The following is a 22179-nucleotide window of genomic DNA, read 5'->3' as shown; positions in this document are numbered from 1 at the left end:
CCCTGAGGAGTTAGCAGTTACCCCCCCAAAAAAATATTGAAATATCAGCTGAGCCATGCACTCACCGAGTGCCCTACGCCCCCTCTGACTCATCTGCCACCCACATTTAATAATACAATCCTCTGATAAGATCGGTCTCTATGTGTTACTGATGATCTGTTGTATGGAGCGCTTTGATTTCTTCAATCCTTGGACTGCAAAATGTAGTTGTCTGCGCAGGAAATACTGTCGGCGATCAGAAATGAGTCCTGTAATGAAAAGTCACCAGGAAGGGTTATAGCTCACAGGGGGAGAGCATGTGCTTTTGTGTGCAAAAGGTTCCAGGTTCAGTCCCCAATGTCTTCTCTAGGTAGGGCTGGGTGAGTTTCCTGCCTGAAATCCTGGGATGCTTCTGCCTGTCAGTGTGGAAACAAATGGTTCCCAAACTTCTTTTTTACTCCATTCAGGGCTCAAGACAGTATCATCTATACTTCAAGTTCAAACCATCAGTTGATTGAGATCTCTTGTTAAAAAAAGAAAGAAAGACATATTTTCCCCCTTGGCCCATAAGATTGGACCCTATTATTGTTTATTTTCCATTCTTTTGCACTAGTGTTTTACTGTCTTATGTTAGTTTTTATTAATTACCGGTAGTTTGTTTGAATGATATTATTTATTACTTTTATGTTGCTATTTTATGTTGATATTTTGAACATTTCAAGTGGATGTTTTTGAAAATTCCAAGTGGATATTTGTGCAATTTTTAAGCAGATATTTGTGAAAATTTCAAGTGGTTTGGAAATGTGTTTAAATAAATGAAAGCAAGAAAAGTATGCTTCCCCCTTCAGAATTTTTGTTCTCTTCATTTGCAGATATATGCATTTTTAATTGATTGCTTAATTGGCTAAAACCCATGGTGCCAATCAGCTTTCTTTTGTTTTAGAATGCTTTTAATTGTTTTTTAAATGTATTGAATTGTTTTTAGAATGCTTTTTATTTTATTGTTGATCTATTTGCAATCCTAGACTCCTTTGGGGAGGGAGGGCATGACAGAAATAATTACAATAGTGTCAGATGGCAAGGGTGGTTGCTCACGAGTAACCAGGCAGGACTCCGACCTGTCTTTTAGAGGCTTTATTTGGTGCAAAAACTATTTACAGTGCAGAACCCCAAATTTCATGTCTGCCTCAATCGCTAACAGAATCCGGGAGTGGCTTTTTCCAGTTTTGTCCCCAGCATAAGAACTTCGTCACCCCCAGCCTTTTTCTTCCTTCTTTGCGCTTTACCCCTCTGCGCAAGGTGGGCAATGGAAGAGGCGTGTTTCCCTCCTGGCTGGATTGACCAGGAGCGGTGCTGGGGCTCACAGCAGCATCCGCTGATCCCTTTCCTTCTTCCCCACTAGAGGCATGGCTTTCCCCACCGCAGGAAGAGGAACTGCTTTGCAAGACATTCAGAGGATCCCTGTATCCCAACGGCCCCTCTACCTCCCTTCCCTGTTCCGATGGCAGTTCCCTGACAAATAGCAATAACAACAACACTAATACAGTGGTGGGGATGCGGGTGGCGCTGTGGGTTAAACCACAGAGCCTAGGACTTGCCGATCAGAAGGTTGGCGGTTCGAATCCCCACAATGGGGTGAGCTCCCTTTCCTCGGTCCCTGCTCCTGCCAACCTAGCAGTTCGAAAGCACATCTAAGTGCAAGTAAATAAATAGGTACCGCTCCAGTGGGAAGGTAAACGGCATTTCCGTGTGCTGCTCTGGTTTGCCAGAAGCGGCTTAGTCATGCTGGCCACATGACCCGGACGCTGTACACCGGTTCCCTTGGCTAATAAAGCGAGATGAGCGCTGCAACCCCAGAGTCGGTCACGACTGGACCTAATTGTCAGGGGTCCCTTTACCTTTACTAATACAGTGGTACCTCGGGTTAAGTACTTAATTTGTTCCAGAGGTCCGTTCTTAACCTGAAACTGTTCTTAACCTGAAGCACCATTTTAGCTAATGTGGCCTCCTGCTGCCACCGTGCCGCCGCTGCACGATTTCTGTTCTCATCCTGAAGCAAAGTTCTTAACCCGAGGTACCATTTCTGGGTTAGCGGAGTCTGTAACCTGAAGCGTATGTAACCCGAGGTACCACTGTAATAGAGTTCAGTGTGGCACACTGCAACATAAAGCACTACAAGCTATCTGAAAGACCATATTCCTTCATACGAACCTGAGACCTTCAGAACAAGTGGAGACCTTCTTATTCCTACATGCTTTTGTGAATGAACTGCTTTTAATGAAAGGGCGGTGCTGTGCTGTTTTTATTGTAAGGATTTGTATATTTTAATAGATCTGAGGAAGAAAAAGAGAGAGAGTTGTAATTCTATTAATTTTGGTTTTTTAAAAATGCGTTATCTCCTATGTTTTTAGCTGTTCCTATTTAATCTGTTTCGATAAAATAGGGAAAATATATGGGATAGAAATAAATCATCAACAACCATAATATTAATAAGTGGCCATAGGATTGCAGCCCTGTGTTTCTTAATGGAACTGCATCCCTGATAATGATGCAAACTTAGAATCATAGAACTGAACCGAAATGGCGAAAATAACTGGGAAAATCAGAAACCAAGAAGATAGAAACTTTAATAAGGAATTGGGATTTATAGGTTGTTTAAGAGAAGACTGTAAACAACTAAAAACTTTGGCAGGATTATAGCAACACTTGCAATGTATAAAAAACTAAAGTAAAAATGGATTTTTAAGAAAAATGAAGAAGTTATATGATGCAGTAGAAAAAGTTTGATAATGGAAACCATGGAAGGATGGAGGGAAGTCTAAGGATTCAGGGAATCCTATATGTTTAGGATTATGATTATTGTTTGAATTCAAATGCATGTTGTAAATAAATAAATATAGAATCATAGAACTGAACAGTTGGAAATGACCCGAAAGATCAACCAGTCCAATCCCCTGCAGTGCAGGAAAGTAAGTAGATGTTAAGTACAGTGGTACCTCGGGTTACATATGCTTCAGGTTACATACACTTCAGGTTACAGACTTCGCTAACCCAGAAATAGTACCTTGGGTTAAGAACTTTGGTTCAGGATGAAAACAGAAATCATGTTCCTGCGGTGCGGCGGCAGTAGGAGGCCCCATTAGCTAAAGTGGTGCTTCAGGTTAAGAACAGTTTCAGGTTAAGAACGGACCTCCGGAACAAATTAAGTACTTAACCTGAGGTACCACTGTAGATACTTATTTTCCCGCAGTTGCTGTTTATGAGAAATCTGTGTCAGCATGCAGAGGGCCGGGAGGCCAGCTGGCTAGCCCCGGCTGGGCCGTCTCCTTCCATCCGTCCCGCTGCAAAGACCATCACTTCTGCTCTGACATAAATCAGTGACCAGAGCTTACTCAGCCAGGGCATGCTATCAGCAGATCGAACTGTGCACACAGAATAGGCGTGAGGCTTGTGGAAGCATACTACAACTACAGATTTATTAATCATAAATCAGGACAAAGAAACATGTCGTCTCTCTCTCACGTCGTCTCAGAGAGAACAGCCAAAAGCAAAAGCTATACACAAGGGAAGTTCCCAGCAAGCTGTGCTGGAATGTAAACAGGCATGTGACACACAATTTCACACGTCTGCCCTTGTGGAGTGGAAATGTCAACAGTCTGATCATGCCCATCCCTTCTCCTTTGTTTCTCTCGTGCAGGGTTCCTGCCCTTCCAGTCAAGAACCTGAATGGCACTGGCCCAGTGCACCCTGCCCTGGCAGGTAAGAGCAGCAGGGACAGTCCTCAGCCTACCTTGATATGTGGAATGTTGGTGAATGTTTCCAGTTTATCGCTGGTTTTAGTCTTTTGAAGGTTTTAAATCAGTGGCTCCCAAAGTGGATGGTACCACACTCCCCTGGGGTGTGGCTTATATTTGTGGCTTATATTTGCGGCCTTACGTATGAAGCCAGGAGATTGGGACAAACAGCATCGGGAGCGTGGTGAAGCGGTGCCCGCCCCATGCGTAGTCCCCCGTCCTCTCCCCCAAGGCTGGGAGGGGCGAGAGCGAGGAAGGCGAAAGGCCACCGGCAACGCAGCTCGGCTCCCCCCCCCCCCCCAGTATGAAGCCAGGAGCAGCGAGGAAGGGAGCAGCTTATATTCAGATATTTTTTCCTTTTTCCTTTTCACCCTCCAATTTTAAAGCTTCAGCTTATAATTGGGCCAATACTGTATCTATCATCTATCTATCTATCTATCTATCTATCTATCTATCTATCATCTATCTATCTATCTATCTGTCTATCTATCTATCTATCTATCATCTACCTACCTACCTATCTACCTTATCTCTTGGCTTATCCACACTTAAAGGAAGAGGTCTATGCTTGGTGTCCAAGCGCTATTGTTCTTGTTGTTTGCCCTGAGCTTTCCCCTCGAAAACCTGCTCTTTACAGCTGAATCAGAGCAAACGCCAATTTGGCTTTCCCATGAATTGACATTTGCTCCAATTCAGCTTATTTATGGGAAAAGCTCCAGAGCAAAAAAATATGGAGGGGTGGGGGTGGCATTCAGAAATGGAGTTTTAAATTGCGGGCTGTGCCTGGAAAGAGCGAATGATAATACTTCTCTCTCTTTCTCTCTCTCTTTCCTTGTCTTTATTGGGCCCAGGGATGACAGGCATCTTGATGTGTGCGGCAGGCCTGCCTGTCTGCCTCACTCGAGCGCCAAAGCCCATCCTGCACCCACCACCTGTCAATAAGAGTGACATGAAGCCGGTGCCTGGAATCACCGGGATCTGCCGGAAGACCAAGAAGAAACACCTGAAAAAAAGTGAGTGAGTTTCTCTGCACCTCTCAATGAGGCCCTTGCCCCATATCTGACTGATACCACAAATACCTAAATTCAGGACCAGGGTCAGTTTCCAACATTTGTGGCCAGGCCCCAAGTCTGTGAGTCTGGGCGTTGCCTGCCATTGTAAAGATCTGGTTTGCATATAATGCTAAACCGTGGTTTGTTGAAGCACACATCTCACGGGTGACCAGACAAACCATGGCTTGTTTCTCCCAAGTTTGGTTTGTTTTCCAGCTGCTCTTGCCTTGTAGTTCGGTGAGTGCCTGGAGTGAGATGACCAAACAAACTATGGTTAAGTAAGGGTGCCGGGTTTATACTCACAGCTGTCCATGGAGGCACAGGTCAATTTTGTGTCCAGGGCAGCTGTCTACCATTTCCATCTGGTACACAGATTGAGATCCTACCTGCCCGTGGACTGTCTTGGCAGAGTAGTGCATGCTCTAGTTATCTCCCGCTTGGACTACTGCAATGCACTCTACATGGGGCTACCTTGGAAGGTGACCCAGAAAATGCAACTAATCCAGAATGCGGCAGCTAGACTGGTGACTGGGAGTGGCCACTGAGACCATATAACACAGGTCCTGAAAGACCTTCATTGGCTCCCAGTACGTTTCCGAGCACAATTCAAAGTGTTGGTGCTGACCTTTAAAGCCCTAAATGGCCTCGGCCCTGTATACCTGAAGGAGAGTCTCTACCGCCATCGTTCAGCCCAGACACTGAGGTCCAGCTCCAAGGGCCTTCTGGCGGTTCCCTCATTGCGAGAAGTGAAGCTACAGGGAACCAGGCAGAGGGCCTTCTCGATAGTAGCGCCCACACTGTGGAACACCCTCCCATCAGATGTCAAGGAAATAAACAACTATCTGAGTTTTAGAAGACATCTGAAGGCAGCCCTGTTTAGGGAGGTTTTTAAATGTTTGATGTTTTCTTATGTTTTTAATATCCTGTTGGAAGCCTCTCAGAGTGGCTGAGGAGGCCTGGCCAGATGGGTGGAGTGTTGTTGTTGTTAATTGTTATTGATCTTGTTGTGTTGTTGTTGTTGTTGTTGTTGTTGTTATACAGAAGGCTAAGCCATGGTTAAAGCAAACCAAGGTTTGTAAGCCGCCCAAGACTTCACGTCATGGTTTACTAGGGCAGGAAATAAATCATAGTTAAGGTGCTGACCAAATTTTGCACATATTGCTAAATGCCAAGCCAACATAGGTGAACCTACATTGCAGGGGTGTGGTGAGGATAAAATAGGGGGACGGGGGACCATGCATGGCAACTTGAGCTCTTTGAAGGGGATAGAAATGTAATACTGTTTTTTCTTATAAGAAAGGAAGGCTATATAATAGAGAATGATCTAGTTCCAGTGCTCTTTTATTCTGTACAGGCAAGAACCCTGAAGATGTAGTGAGACGTTACATCCAGAAGGTGAAGAATCCCCCAGATGAGGTGAGCTGGCCGCTATCTCTCAGTCCAACCTACTTCATGGGGTATCCAGTTATGTCACACTAAACTCCTTAGAAGAATACAAAACGTAAGATTAAAGACCCTGGGCAAAGGGCAGGCTAAGATCACAGAGAGAAGCCTGTGTAAGAATTCTTTCCCCTGATCCGAGTGGAGAGGGATCTGGAAGCCAAACTATATTAAGAAATGGCTGGAAGATCTGGGTGTGTTTGACCTGGAAAAAGAGGTGACTAAGGGGTGACATGGAAACTGTCTTGAAATAGCTGAAGCAGTGGTGTAGCGTGGGTTGCCAGCACCCGGGGCCACGTGGAGGGATGGGTGAGTGAGAGGGAAATGGATGAAGTACACATTCAACTCTCTAATGGCGTACGCATCACCCAGGAGATCACAGCCGCAGAGATAAGAAAAGAAGAGTTAGTCTGTTGTCTGGAGAGGCGGCTTCCTGGTTCGCACGGAGAAGTCATTTTCAAAGGAGCTCAATGGCGGAAGAGCACAGCCTTGTTGAGGCAGCACCGGGTGTTGAAATTTTGCACCCCTCACAATTTTTGCAAATGGGGCAACCACCCCTGTGCCCCTCACCCAAATGCTACACCACTGAGCTGAAGGGTTTGTCATGCAGAAGATGGAGCAGAAGAGCTCCAGAGGGGCAGGATTGGAACAAATGGGAGGAAATGGCAAGGAAAGCAGATTTCAGCAAAACATTACTGGCTGTGGAACAGAGGTCTTGGGTGCCCCTTCCCTGGAAGTATTCATGCTAAAGCTGTGCCTGCAAAAGAAGGAGCAGAAAGAGAGGGGTATCCCCTGGCTTCTTTCAAAATTGAAGACAGTCCTAGAACCCGTTTTATCCCCTGTGTTTACCACTCACCAGTGTTTGAAACTCCCACTGTTCTAGGTGCATTTTGCGACAGGGAATTTCATTAGGGTGAGCAGTTTCTGAGCTCTGGGCGCAATACTGTGCCTAAGATTTCAGATTAAAACTGCCGAGTGGAAGGAAAGGAGGACCTTTTTCTGCCTCCCCACTTCCAGCTACTCTCTGAAGTCTGGAGAAGAGACCCTCTTAAGAATATTAGGGGGGTAGGCAAGGGAAAGACTAGACCATGTGAAGAATGAACGTAATATTTTAGCTGCAGTTCATTCATTTTCAGCGTTGTATTCTTGTTATTAAAAAAGCGCGCCTAGACGTTCCGTTGTTGCTCCCATAACCTAGGTTGAAGGTACCATTTAGCTCCTAGCGTTCATATCTCGGTTGCTAACACTGCCACTCATGTCCCCAATTCGTCTCTCTCCAACAGGACTGTACCATCTGCATGGAGCGGCTGGTGTCTTCATCAGGCTACGAGGGGATCCTCAGGCACAAGGGGGCCAAACCAGAGCTGGTGGGAAAGCTGGGCAAATGCGGGCACCTCTACCACCTCCTCTGCCTGGTTGCCATGTACAACAATGGCAATAAGGTGAGAGACCAGAGGGGAATGGGTGGTTGGGTGAAGGGCATGGGAATGGACTTCTCCCTCCCAACACACCTTTCTCTCGTTTTAAGCCACACAATTTTCAAGGCCTGTTTTCTGCAGTAAATACAGTCGTACCTTGGAAGTCGAACGGAATCCGTTCCAGAAGCCCATTCGACTTCCAAAACGTTCAGAAACCAAAGTGCGGCTTCCGATTGGCTGCAGGAAGCTCCTGCAGCCAATCAGAAGCCACAAAAGCCCCGTCGGACTTTTGGATTCCAAAGAATGTTCACAAACCGGAATACTCACTTCCAGGTTTACAGCGTTTGGGAGCCAAAATGTCCGATTACCAAGGTGTTCAGAATCCAAGATACAACTGTAAATAAATAAGGGTGGGGTTGCCACCTTTGGTCAGGCAAAATATGGGACAAGTTGGTGGTGGAATTGGGGAGCTAAAAATTACTTTATTTGGTGCAAAAATGACAATGGGTTGTTTCCAGTGTTGGTCATACTCAGAGTAGACCCAATGAAATGTATGGATCTAAGTTAGCAATGCAGGACGTGGGTGGCGCCGTGGATTAAACCACTGAGCCTAGGACTTGCTGATGAGAAGGTCAGCGGTTGCTCGGTCCCAGCTCCTGCCCACCTAAGCAGTTCAAAAGCACATGAAAGTGCAAGTAGATAAATAGGTACCGCTCTGGCGGGAAGGTAAACGGCATTTCCGTGCGCTGCTCTGGTTCGCCAGAAGCGGCTTAGTCATGCTGGCCACATGACCCGGAAGCTGTATGCCGGCTCCCTCAGCCAATAAAGCGAGATGAGCGCCGCAACCCCAGAGTCGGTCATGACTGGACCTGATGGTCAGGGGTCCCTTTACTTTTACTTTTACTTTTACTTTTACTTTTACTTTTACAATGCAATTTCAATGACTCACATCCTCCCCACCTGCTGAATTTCTGCCTGTCAGAAGAATGGTAAATGTAGAGAGTTTTAAGCGCCTTGAAGTCCATGGCTAAAAAGCAACCTGAAGAATGAGCTTCTTCTACATCTGCCTGTTCCTCTTTCTCCTCCCACCCTGTCTTCCTTTTGCCTGGCAGGATGGCAGTCTGCAATGCCCCACTTGCAAGGCCATCTATGGGGAGAAGACCGGGACTCAGCCCCCTGGGAAGATGGAGTTCCACATTATTCCACACTCGCTCCCTGGCTACGTAGACTGCAAAACCATCCGCATCGTGTATGACATTCCTGCAGGGATCCAGGTGAGAGGGATGGGGAAGAGAGAAAGAGAAAGGGAGAGGAAAGGTTGTGGTTGTTGGTTCTTATTTATCTACAGTGGGACCTCGGATTTCAGACACTTCAGGTTACAGACGCTTCAGGTTACAGACTCCGCTAACCCAGAAATAGTAGCTCGGGTTAAGAACTTTACCTCAGGATGAGTACAGAAATCGCGTGGCGGCAGCGACAGGCCCCATTAGCCAAAGTGGCACCTCAGGTTAAGAACAGTTTCAGATTAAGAATGGACCTCCAGAACGAATTAAGTTCTGAACCCGAGGTACCACTGTACTTACTTATTTCATTAAATTTATATGGTGCTTGATTTTTTTTAACCAAACAACCTCAAAGCAGTTTACAGAAAAGATAAAACAACAAAAACTATCAACGACAATAATTTAAGATGTTTGAAAAGTTAAAATAACAATAGACTAAAAGCAGACAGAAACTCACATGAACTTTCTAAACATCAGGGCAGGCTTGTCTACACAAAAAATGTTTTTAGCAGGTGCTGATAAAAGTACAGTGGAGGCACCTGGCTGATATCAAGAGGCAGGGAGTTCCAAAGTGTATGTAGGTGCTGCCACACTAAAATACCAAGTTCTTACAAATGCCAAACAGGTACTATGTGGTAGCTATAACGGTGGTACTTCCGCCGATCAAAGCAGTCGAGTAAGCATCTATGGATTGAGGCGATTTTGCAGGTAAACTGGTCCCAAGTTGTTAAGTGCTTTATATACTAAGAGGTACACTTTGAGCTTGACCCAGTAGCAAGCTGGCAGATCGCTGTGTTGATAGCAATTGTGCTGCAGCATTCTGCACTAATTGCAGCATCGCCCCTCCAGATGTTTTGGGACTACAATTCCCATCATCCCTAACTAACATGACCAGTGGTCAGGGATGATAGGAGTTGTAGTCCCAAACATCTGGAGGGCCGAGTTTACCTATGCCTGTTACAGATCAAATGCAAGGGAAGCTCCACATAGAGTGCATTGCAGTAACCCAGTGTTTGATTTGTGAGTTGCAAAATACAAAATATTTCTAGGCAACTTACACACACACACACACACCATATCAGCCCGAATATAAGCCGTACCCGAATATAAGCCACACCTTTAAAATTCAAGGGGGGGGAGAGACAATACCTGAATATAAGCCGCTTCATTAAAATTCCGCAGGCATTCACACCCGTTCTGTTTTACCGTATGTCTGTTTCAGCAGTGATATCTTAAAAGCCCATTTTTGTAAGGCCGCAAATTTAAGCCGCACTTTAACTTTTCACGGTCAGAATTTGGGGAGCGGGGAGTGTGGCTTATATTTGGGCCAATATGGTATAATTAATGAACTTTTCACAATATACCCCGGGGCAGGAAAACCGTGTTGCCCTGGCAGAATCCGAGACCAGGGAGATGAGTCGGTAGAAGAAGATTGGAAGAAATTTAAAGACTACTTACAGAAACACTGTTAAATTAAGGAATGTTAGAAGGATGCCGGAATGAAGTTATGTGGTTTTAGCAGTAATGTTATAGAATTAGGTAAAATTGGATTATGAATAGGTGAGAATGTAAAGTTACAATATATTAAGATAAATTATTAAGACAAAAAAGCAAAAATGGAAAGGATTTGCTGAAACTGCTAATTGAATTAGAATACAAAAAAGGGAGGTGTGAGGAGGTCAGGGAAACAAGTAAATGAAAGACAAGACATAGAAAGATTGAAATGTTTTTAATTGTTTTTATTTTTCTGTATTTTGTATTTTTCTTATTTTCTTTTTCTTTTTCATTTTTGTAATATTTATGAAACTTTAATAAATATTAATAATAATAATAATAATAATAATAATAATAATAATGAAAACCGTGTTGCCCTTGCCCCGTGACTTTTGCTGGCGCAACATGTAACTGAGACCTCTTGCTTCACCAGGGTCCAGAGCATCCAAACCCTGGGAAGAAGTTTACTGCAAGAGGCTTCCCTCGCCACTGCTACCTTCCTGACAACGAGAAAGGCAGAAAGGTAGGCAGCTGAATTTCCCATGGGCTCTGGGTGGGGCCTTCAATACAGCGGAGAACATTTCCAAGCTTCCCCTCGAAATCCAACTTAGCCGAGCGCTGAGTATCTGGCATTTTGCTTCTTCAAGACCCCTTTGGGGCCAAAGCCCAAAAATCTGCCTCTGCTTTTCAAAGCCCATTTCTGAAGCCATGAGGACTAGGTGCTTGCCCATTTTGTTTTAAAAGGTCAGGATCCTCAGGGTACCTCATTTTGAAACCAGCCGAGTCATAGATCTTTGTTCCAAAGCTGTGCTCTTAGGACAGCAGGAAATGGTTGAAATCACATAGACCAACTTACTGTCCCAAATGCTCAGCACATGTTCACCTTGCTGGCTGAAATGAATTACCGCTCTGTTTCCTGCTTGGCAGGGGGTTGGACTCGATGGCCCTTGTGGTCTCTTCCAACTCTATGATTCTATGATTCTAGGCACTGGTGTGCAGGGGCCCCGATCCAGCTGGTGCATAAAGGTGGTGGAAAGGATGCCTGCAACTTTGAGTGATGCTTTTAGGGTCAAGCAATAGTTTGGCCTTGAGCTAGCTACACCGATCATTTTCTGGGTGGGCTGCCTCTTGTTTTCTATCTGGGTTTTTATTCCCTGCCTGTGAAATAGTAGTTGGGCACCTGCTTCGCATGCAGAACGTCCCAGGTTCAATCCCTGGTATCGCCAGGTAGGGCTGGGAGAAGCTCCTGTCTGAAACCCTGGAGAGCCGCTGTTGCTCAGAGTAGACAGTGCTGAGCTAGATCTACCAATGGCCTGACTCAGCGCTTTTTTCCAGCCTCTGCCGTGTCAGGGTTGGGATGTATACAAGGGACAAAAGAGAAGGGTCATTGGTTTAGGAGCTGGTTCATGCCGGGCTGGCTCAGTGCCAGGAGTTCTTGTTTGTGGGCTCCGGAAAACGGTATCGGAACTGCACTCAAAGCCCTGGTTTGACTCAGTTGATTTATTTATTCTTTATTTATTATTCCTGCATCTTTTACTGTAATCTGTCTATTGTATAATCATAGTACAGTGGTACCTCAGGTTACATACACTTCAGGTTTCAGATGCTTCAGGTTACAGACTCCGCTAACCCAGAAATAGTACCTCGGGTTAAGAACTTTGCTTCAGGATGAGAACAGAAATCGTGCTCCGGCGGCACGGCAGCAGCGGGAGGCCCCATTAGCTAAAGTGGTGCTTCAGGTTAAGAACAGTTTCAGGTTAAGAACGGACCTCCAGAACGAATTAAGTACTTAACCTGAGGTACCACTGTATCCTAAATTCATGTTACTTTACAAGTGTCATTCTATTCCTGCCAATGATTTCAACTGTTTACAGTGGTTTCTCAAATACCGTACTTTTCCGTATATAAGACTATGTTTTTTTCTTTAAAAATCATTCTAAAAACTGGGGGTCGTCTTTTACATGTGTAGTGCATAGGGTGGACATTTGATTAGCTGCTGGCGTGGCTGTCAGCTGCTATTGTGCATGTTATTGGTTGCTGCGTCAACGGGTGGTTGGCACATCCTGCTGGCGATGGGACAGAGAGGAGGCAGGTTTTGCGACATGTGTTGGTGAGAGATTTTTTGGCAATTCCTCTTCAAAAAAAGCTCAACAACCCTGGGTAATCCCCCCCCCCCCCAAAAAAAAAGCTCAACACCTCTGGGCAATCCTCTGCTAAAAAAAGAAAGCTCAACAGCTCTGTGCAATCTCCCCCCATTTTCTTAAAATTGAGTCCCCCAAAATAGGGGTCGTCTTATACATGGAGCGTCTTATAGACAGAAAAGTATGGTATGTTAGAAAGTTACAGTAATACCTCGGGTTAAATATGCTTCAGGTTGAGCGTTTTCAGATTACGCTCCGCGGCGACCCGGAAGTAACGGAGCGCATTACTTCCGGGTTTTGCCGCATGCACAGATGCTCAAAATGATGTCACACGCATGGGTGGGAGCGGCGAAACACGAGACGCGCAGACACGCAGACGCTCAGTCGCATGTTACGTTCTACTCAGGACGCAAATGGAACGGATCCCGTTCGCATCCAGAGGTACCACTGTATTCCAGTCTTTTAACTTCCTGGTTTCTGATCTTTCCCTTCAGTCTTGCTATTTCTGCATATTCTATCAGCTTGGTCTGCCATGGTTTGGCTCAGTTTTAAGTAAGTCAGCTTCTTACGTTGCAGGTCTTGAAACTCCTGATTGTGGCCTGGGAACGCCGGCTGATCTTCACCATTGGGACATCCAACACGACAGGCGAATCCGACACGGTGGTGTGGAACGAGATCCACCACAAGACCGAATTTGGGTCCAACCTCACCGGCCACGGATACCCCGACCCAAACTACCTGGACAACGTCCTGGCGGAACTGATGGCCCAGGGGGTCTTGGAAGCCAACCTGAAGGACTGAAGAGGCATCACAGCTGCTCTTTCCCAACCACACTTTTGCCATGGGCGTTGCGTGGAAGCACGAACACTGCCTGAGTCCGTCTGTCTGTCCGTCTGTGTGTGTGCGTGTGTGCGTGTCTCTGTTGATCAGCTCTCAACCAGCATATCGGGATAAGCCTGGTCTTCAAGACCTCTCATGTTGCCAGTCTTCACCTCTCCAACCTGGGTCTTCAGCCGGGTCTTCACTTCTTCTCATGTTCTTGGTCTTCACTTCTCCAGTCAGATCTTCAGCCAGGCCTTCACATGCCATGTTGCTTCTGCTGCCTTGACTATGGACGATCTCCACACAGCGATGCCAGACATGGCCAAAGGAAACCACAGGGCGGTCCTCTCCCTCCAGGACCAAGGACTGTCTAGATCGTTCCCAGGTTTCCCCACTGGAGGAAGACCACCCAAAACAGGGCAAGTGAGCAACTGAAGCAATCTGCTCTCCTTTTTTCTTTTATATATGATATATACATACATAACACAAACCCCTATATATTCTTGGCAGTCTGCAATATTCCTCTTGTCCTGAATGTGTTTGCACATTACACTATCCTATATTACATATCCGCCGCTCTGTAACAGGATATCATATGTAATAGAGGAGATATATGAAGCCAAGTATGGAAGCGTTGGTCCTCCTGCCCGCCCCTTCCCGGGAAAACTCTTGGTTCTTCCTGCATTGGTGACTCATTTTGCCTTTGTGATGCCTTTGCCACTTTGCCAGGAGGCAGTAGGAAGGAATTCTGGCTTGGGAAGCTATGGGTTGTTGTATCCACCTAAGCCCTACTCAGAGTAAACCCATCGAAATCCATGGACCTAAGTTAGCCCGGTTTGTTCATTTCTGCGGGTCTGCGCTGTGTAGGACCTGGGATGGCCAAAGAGAGGTGTGACATCTTAATGACGGGCACGGCAGTGTTCCCCACCTCAGCTTTGCAAATTGCCTTACACACACAAGCACGCTGGTTTTTACGGCCAGCCCCTGGAGAGTTCACTGCCTAAAGCAAAGGTTGAGATGCTGCCACCTCCTGTTCCATCAACTGTCTGCTAGTATTCAGGGCAAAACCCTCTCGATCTCACTCTGCTGGCCTTCACCTCTCCAGCTGGGTCTTCACATCTCATGTTCCTTCGGCTGCCTTGGCCTCCCAGCAATGTTTCTGAATCCCAGTTGCTGGAAACCACGGGATTGTGTTCGAATCCTGCTTGCTGGTTTCCCACAGACATCTGGTTGTCCCCTGTGAGAACAGGATGCTGGACTAGATTAGGCCATTGGCCGGATCCAGCAGGCTTTTCCTTTCAACTGGATCTGATTTCAGCACTGGCGATGGGACAGTGAAGCTGGTTTGGAGATGAGGCCATGTAGCGCTCTGTATTTCTAAGAGCTTGCTGCTGCTGCTCTCCACCCCGCCCACTACAGCATTTGCTGACTAAGGCAGGTGGCTCCCTGTGCCTAAGGTTAGGGCTGGCCCTGTTACTCTCAATCCATGCTATGGGATACCGTCCCCCTAAGAGTTGCTGGAAACCACAGGGGGAAGGAGAGGCCTCTTGTGCTTGGATCCTTTCTGGTTTCCTACAGGCATCTGGTGAGAAGAGGATGCTAGACTAGTGGGGACCCCTCTGATCTGATCTAGAAGGCTTTTCTTATGGTCTTAGGAAGGTCTTTGCAAGGTCTTGGCAGAGGTGTATAAAACAATGTATTCTGTGGGGGGAAATGGATTGAAAGAAGGCTTTCCCCGCTGAACCCAGGGCCAGCCAATGAGGCAGAATGTTGGTAAAAACTCTGGAATTAGCTGCCACAGGAGATTACGCAGCCCGCCATCTTGGACAGCTTTAGAAAGGGATTAGACAAAATAATGGAGGGTAAAGGCTATCAACAGTGACTCGTCAGTGATGGCCCCGCATTAGTCCAGCAATTTTTAAAAGTGTTGCTTTAATCAGAAGAGATAGTTACCGAGACACACACACACACACACACACACACAAACACAAAACCTTCCTAAGATTGCAAAATGGAGGTTTTTTGAGTTTATAAAAAAAGTGAGGTTTGTGCAGGAATTTGATAGGTGTTCATGGCATGATGTGGAAGGGAGGGGGTGAAGCTGAATGTTGGAATACAGTGGTACCTCGGGTTACATACGCTTCAGGTTACATACGCTTCAGGTTACAGACTCCGCTAACCCAGAAATATTGCTTCAGGTTAAGAACTTTGCTTCAGGATGAGAACAGAAATCGTGCTCCAGCGATGCGGCAGCAGCAGGAGGCCCCATTAGCTAAAGTGGTGCTTCAAGTTAAGAACAGTTTCAGGTTAAGAACGGACCTCCGGAACGAATTAAGTACTTAACCCGAGGTACCACTGTATTTAGGACAGATGAAGTGACTTCTTTACAGACTGGGGAACTTGCTCCCACAGGAGGCAAGCCACTCGGATGGCTGCCTTCTCCCAAATTTACTGTTCCTCTTCCAGGATCCACCTCTGCACAGTCTTGGGTGCGCCTGGCTTGACCAGCAGCCCTCAAGTGTTGAGCCTTGCCTGGACAGTCCCCACAGTTCCTACCACGCCCTCGAGCTGCTAGCCTCCTGTTGCCTTAATATGACCAGCAGAAAGGAGAACTGTGGGCAGCTCTGGCTTCTCCAGCCTCCCCAAGTCATTGAGGAGAGAAGCTGTCTTCTCATCCTCACTCCCTGCCACCATTAAGACATGGGTGGGGGAATCTATTTCAGACTGAGGGCCGCATTCCTTTCAGGGAAGCCTGCCAGGGGCCATGTGTCGGGTAGGACCAGAGGCAAGAGGCTAGTTTCTGCATACACCCTTCTCTATCCTCCAAGGAGGATGCAAGAGGCACGATCGGTTCAGGGGCATGTTCCCAGCCAGGGAAAGGCATCTAGGGCGGTATGTGAATCAGGGCCAGTGAGTGGTGTGGCCTAGGAAGAGTCCAGAGGGTGAGACAGCCTGGATAGCTCATTGGTTAGAGTGTGGTGCTGATAACTCCGAGGTTGCAGGTTCGATCCCTGTATGAGACAGCTGCTTATTCCTGCATTGCAGGTGGTTGATGATCTTCAGGGTCCCTTCCAACTCTGAAATTCTCTGGTTCTATGGTGGGCCAGATTTGGCCTGACGTTCCCCACACCAGCCTTAAAGGTAAAGGAAAAGGGACCCCTGACCCTTAGGTCCAGTCGCGGACGACTCTGGGGTTGCGGCGCTCATCTCGCTTTATTGGCCGAGGGAGCCGGTGTACAGCTTCCGGGTCATGTGGCCAGCATGACTAAGCCGCTTCTGGCAAACCAGAGCAGCGCACGGAAACGCCGTTTACCTTCCCACCAGAGCAGTATCTATTTATCTACTTGCACTTTGACGTGCTTTTAAACTGCTAGGTTGGCAGGAGCAGGGACCGAGCAACAGGAGCTTACCCCATCGCAGGGATTCGAACCGCTGACCTTTCGATTGGCAAGTCCTAGGCTCTGTGGTTTAACCCACAGCGCCACCCGCGTCCCTTAGGACAGTGCTTAACAGCACAACGATCCTCTCGCATACAGGATCTTAAGGTATCTGATGCACAGAAGAGAGAATTGTGGCCAGTGCCCCTTCTCCTTGCCCCACCCTCCAAATACCACTCAGGCCCCTCCACCACCCCATACCCAAGTCCCCCAACTTAACTGCTCTTTCTGCAGATCCAGCAGGAATGGGAGGCGGACGACATGCCCTTCAGGGCTGGATTCACCCATACCCTCCATCGTCTGCAGAGAGTAACGTCCCTGCTGTCTGGAGTTTGCCCAGGCACAGTGCGTGCCCATCTCCCTCTAAACTCATTTCACATTCCTGGTGCTCATAACTCATGCCTGCCCTTTGTTGAAAGACAAGGAAGAGGGAGCAGCGGCTGGCGTTTTGGTTTTATAAAAAAATATTATTTTCCCCTTTTTGCAAAGGCAGGTTTCTGCTGCAGTGATAAAATCAGCAGGGAACGGATCCACCTTTTTGCATTGAAATCCTGCCAAAGTTATCTCTCACCTCTGGGAGAGAAGGAAGGGGGGCTTGGTTTCATTAGGCAACACATCCTTCCCCAACCTGCGCCCTCCAGAAGTTGTGTGCTACAGTTTTCATCAACCCCAACCCAACATGGCCGTAAGATGCCAGGGGCTGATGGGGGTTGTACTTCAAGAGGGCCTTGCTAAGTGGGGCTGATGGGAATAGGAGTCCAAACACCTGAATGACTCCAGGTTGGCCAAGGCTGATGTAGTAAGTTTGATTGTCCAGCTATCAGTGTTGGGACTCAGCTACATTAGCCAAGAAACAGCGTTTTGAATGCATTATAAACATGCAGCACCAGAGGTCGCCAGAGAGCAAAAAATATTTCTAAGCCATTTTCCATAGCGTTTTTCTTTTCTTCTGATATAACAATTTAATTTCTTACTTTTTATAGCTTTCCCCCCCTGTGTGTAGATCCACCCTTTGTAAAAAGGCATATATTTGTGAAAATGGAGTACAAGAATGCTTTAAACTGGGGGACGTGGCTTGCAAAGAATGTGTCCATTAGGAGAAACATGCACTAAAATTCAGATGGAATTCCATGAGGGATTTTTTTCAAACTGTGATGAGGGAGCTATGTATGTTTAGGCAGGAGAAGAGAAGACTGAGAGGTGAAATGAGAGCCATTTTCAGATATCTGAAGGGCTGTCACATGGAAGATGGAGCAAGCGTTTTTTCCCCTGCTCCAGATTGTAGGACCTGAACCAGTCAACTCCAGTTACCAGATTCTGACTAAAGGTTAGTAAGGCCTTTCTGATTATAAGAGCCACCTGACCATAGAATGTACTCCCTCTGAAGATAGTGGACTCTCCTTCATGGGGGGGGGGCAGTTTAAACAGAGGTTGAATGGCCACCTGTCAAGGATTCCTTAGAAGTGATTCCTGCATTGCAGGGGGGGGGGGGTGGAGTAGATTGCCATCAGGCATCCCTTTCAACCCTATGATTCTATGATGCAGATTGTGGAGGCTAGACTTAACAACTGGAAAAATGAGAAACCAAGAAAAAAACACAAAATGGACAGATTTGTCAATCCCTGAAAGGGAGATTCCCAGAATTTACTCCCCATTTGCCAGTCTGGGGCAAGAAAGCATAGGGGCAAGTCTGGGGCAAGAAACCATTTCATCCTCTGTTCATTGGAGGCAAGGCTGTTTCCGTTCTGCTGCAGTTCATTTTCTTCTCAAAGATACATTATTCACCTCACTGTCGTCTGTAGCAAAAATCATGTAACCTGGGACAATTTAAGTAATCAGTTGCATTAATTACATTGTTATTACATTGTTCTACCACATTCATTTGAATGCAGGGGGAACTTAATGCATTTTTTTGTGGGGTGGGGTATAATCAATTATGTATCATTTACAAAATGAAGGCAACAACAGCCAGTTGACTGATTTCCGTTCTGGATACAGGACCAAAAACCAAACATAATCAAATTCCTTCTTCATTTCCGTCGGAATTTTCCAACATCCCTAGTTGCAACTCAGACATTTGGGCTGCATCTTTAAAACACACACACACACACACACACACACACACACACACACACACACAAACTCAGCGCAGTTTTCTCTGCTGTTCTTTTGCTGCTCCTGCTGGGCTGTGCACCTGGAGTGATTATTCCACTCCACGTCAAAATTGCCGCCTCCGGCGCTGTGACAACCCCCCACCTTGACCCAGCTGGTCTCATTTGGTGTATGAGAATCAGTATGGCTTGATGATTATATTATTGTTATTACTGTTATTGTTGAAGTCTCAAGGTGACTCGCAAATGGAGAAAAGGTACAATGTATGTTAAAACAAGATGAGCACTAAAAAGTGGTCCTCCGTCAATTCCCAAGCATCGACGCCGCACAACATCAAAACGATCATACTAAAACATCTGGCTGAAATAATCCCAGGGCAGCGAGGATAAAAAGTCACCATCAGATGTCCAGGAGAACAGGGAAAGTCTTTGCCCGGTGCCAGGAGTACTTTAGAGTCAGCACCAGATGAGTCTTCCTGGAGAGAACATCCCATAAATCAATCCCACACACCCTCCAGGCAAGCAAGAGGCATGATCAGAATTCCTGGGGACACATTGCGGGCAAAAGTAGGGATCAGAGCAGGGCTCATGGGAGGTGTGGCCTGGAGGCAAGGGGTGTGGCCTTGGAAGGAGGCGTGGCTAGGGAGACCTCAGATGATGGTGCTAGGTTGGTTCGTACGGGAAGAGTTGTTGCATGAGGTATTGGAGTCTTGAGCGTATATGAACCAGAGTTTATTTAGCATTATGTTCTTTCTCCTCAACCCTCCTTTTCTTGGCTAATAGCAAGAGCTTGAGCCTGGCTTGCAAGAGTTTCTGAGGATGTGCCAAGTGCCTTTCTCTTCCCACTGTGCCACTACAACTTCCCTAGACAAAACCACACATGCCCACGGCTAGATTGGAAGGGCATCCAGGCCACGTCCCTATCAGGAGTACATCTCCTTGGAACTGGCATCTGTGTGATGCTCCTTATGCCAGGTGAAAAGGGTAAGAAACTCCTCTGTACTGTTCCTCTCTTCTCCCTGCTTCCTTAATGGTTAGGATCCAGTTTGTTGCCGGAAGCAGTGACAGTGTTGTCTTCTAAACCAGAAGAGACCAGAAGGCACCCATGCAAAGGACGCTTGCTCCTATGCCAGCCTGAAAGACTTCTTCTGCTACTTATCAAACAGCCCAAAAATGTGCACCAGCCTCACTACTGAACCTGTCAATGGAGGAGTGAGCAAGCTCACTGAGTGACACAGAACTCCTCATTACAAGCCCAGTTTGTGCAGGCTTATTCTTGATCCTCCCTGCATCCAAACGAGCATCACCAGAATCCCAGTTCTTCCCACAGATCACATAGCTCAGTTAGTTACAGCATGGTGCTGATGATGCCAACATCACAGGTTCGATCCCCGTCCAGGACAGCTGCATATTCCGGCGCTCCAGGGGACTAGATGATTTTCAGGGCTCCCTTCCATGATTCTATGAGTTCAAGGATGCTTTGCAGCCTGGCAAAACCACTTGCCCAGGGGTAGGGTGGAGCAGGGCTGGTGAGGGGTGTGGCTGTGAAAGGGGGTGTGGCTTATTGAGAAGGGTGTGGCTGGGAAAGGGGGTGTGACCTGTGGAGAGTCCCAAGGGCCCGACAGAAAGGTCTGTCTGGAGGTTCTCATCTGGTCCCTAAGTCTGAGATTCGCCACTGTGTCCTATGGTTTGAATGCACATATGACCTGAAGCACAGTAATAGCAGGGGCATGGAGGATCTATGGCCCTGTCAATGACTCCCAACACCCACCAGTCCCAGCCAGCATGGTTGATGCTCAAGGATGATGGGAGTTGTAGTACTGACAGCATCTGGAGGGCCACTGGTTCCCCACCGCTGGGTTATTGGGTGGAGGAGAGTCAAGTCCCAACAGCCTCACATGGGACAGGTGAGAGAGGTTGCATTTCTGAGCATGTCTAACTCTGGATGGGGCTGCTGGGCGGCGGGGAGGAAAGTTGCCATGTCAATGGCATGGTCAGTTGAGGTTCCTGTCTGGAGATCCCAAAGGGCTTTGTAATTTCCTTGGTGTCTTTCTCTGTTCATGCTCAGCATGTGTTGATGTCTTTACAAATTTATGCAGTAAATGTGGAATCCAAATGCTATCTCTGTGTTGCATTCTTTCCTCTCCAACCGAAAGCACCTTGGCTATGTTTGGCGCATGTTAACTGTCAGGGAGTGGCTGGGTGAGGAAGAGATGTGGGCGCTGCTTGCCCTGGAGTTCCTCAGGGGTGACACAGAAGATGACCTAGACCCTGGATCATGGTGGTGGGACACTGGGAGGCAGTCTGGGAGAAGGGGTGAGCTAGGAAGCAAGTGCACTGCCTTGCCCCTGTGATTGAGAGGGCTGGTGCAGATGTGGATTTGAAACTAACACACACACACACACACACACACACACACACACACACACCTCTACTTACTTTCCCCATTTTTAATTTGAAACGGTCAGTTTTAAACCCTCCCCAGAGGCTCAGATAGCAACAACATTTAGAAACAGATAATAAAAAACTTCAATATAGTTCAGTTATTTATAAATACGATTGTTTGTTTGTTTGTTTAAAAAGGAGGCACTGACTCCATACATTCAAAACGACATTTAATTACATTTTGGCTGCCTTGGGTGTCAAGATCCCAGCAGTTCAACCAGCTTTCCAGTGGTAAAATCTGATGTTCAAATTTGCTCATGTGTGACAGAGCCAGCTCCAGGTTCCATGGAGCTCCCAGCAAAAGGGGGTGAAGTCCCTCCCTCATGATATCGCCTCCCCACTGTCCCTATGGGCTTGCGTCATGATAACAGCTGAGAAGCTACCCGCCATTTAAATTCCCCCATGATGCAGTGCTCTGGAGGGATGCTACATTGGGTGCCCAGGGCATTGTTGGAAAATACAAAATGGCGGCGAGCTCCCTAACCACTGCTGCCATTAGTCTGCAGCCAAGGGAATAGGCAGATGAGAGAGACAAAAAATAGCTTCGGCAAGCCCTCATGAGTTACCTGGACCCCAGCAGCTGCTTGAGGGTGCTAGACCACCAATGCTGGAAAGGAAAAGGGGCAAATACTACATTGTCATTTATTCACATTTACAGTCTTCTCTTCTTCTAAGGAGCTCAGGGTAATGTACATGGGCCTCTCCCCTCTTTTTAATCCTCACAGCAGCCCTGTGAGGTAGGCCAGGCTGACTGACCAGTTCA

General features: G+C 46.9%; 1 protein-coding gene and 1 long non-coding RNA gene across 3 annotated transcripts in view; both read left to right on the top strand.

The window, feature by feature from the left end:
* DTX1 (deltex E3 ubiquitin ligase 1) overlaps positions 1–14243 on the top strand; it is a 53394-nt gene extending 39151 nt beyond the window's left edge. For both annotated transcript variants that reach the window (XM_079956760.1, XM_079956761.1), the window contains exons 4-10: positions 3677–3738; positions 4625–4786; positions 6180–6241; positions 7549–7707; positions 8796–8957; positions 10894–10983; positions 13178–14243. In XM_079956760.1, coding sequence (XP_079812886.1) covers positions 3677–3738; positions 4625–4786; positions 6180–6241; positions 7549–7707; positions 8796–8957; positions 10894–10983; positions 13178–13402 — 922 coding nt within the window. In that variant the 3' untranslated portion in view covers positions 13403–14243. The remainder of the gene's footprint in view (positions 1–3676; positions 3739–4624; positions 4787–6179; positions 6242–7548; positions 7708–8795; positions 8958–10893; positions 10984–13177) is intronic.
* Positions 14244–15400: 1157 nt separating this feature from the next.
* LOC307205157 lies at positions 15401–16521 on the top strand. The gene is made up of 2 exons (XR_013833923.1): positions 15401–15544; positions 15789–16521. It is a non-coding gene; the product is annotated as an uncharacterized lncRNA (long non-coding RNA).
* The last annotated feature ends 5658 nt before the right edge of the window (positions 16522–22179 follow it).

This window comes from Podarcis cretensis (assembly GCF_951804945.1).
Source record: "Podarcis cretensis genome assembly, chromosome: 16".
In the NCBI taxonomy this organism is placed as follows: Eukaryota; Metazoa; Chordata; class Lepidosauria; order Squamata; family Lacertidae; genus Podarcis; species Podarcis cretensis.
The sequence above is the reverse complement of the archived record's forward strand: the minus strand, read 5'-3'. Positions and strand labels throughout refer to the sequence as shown.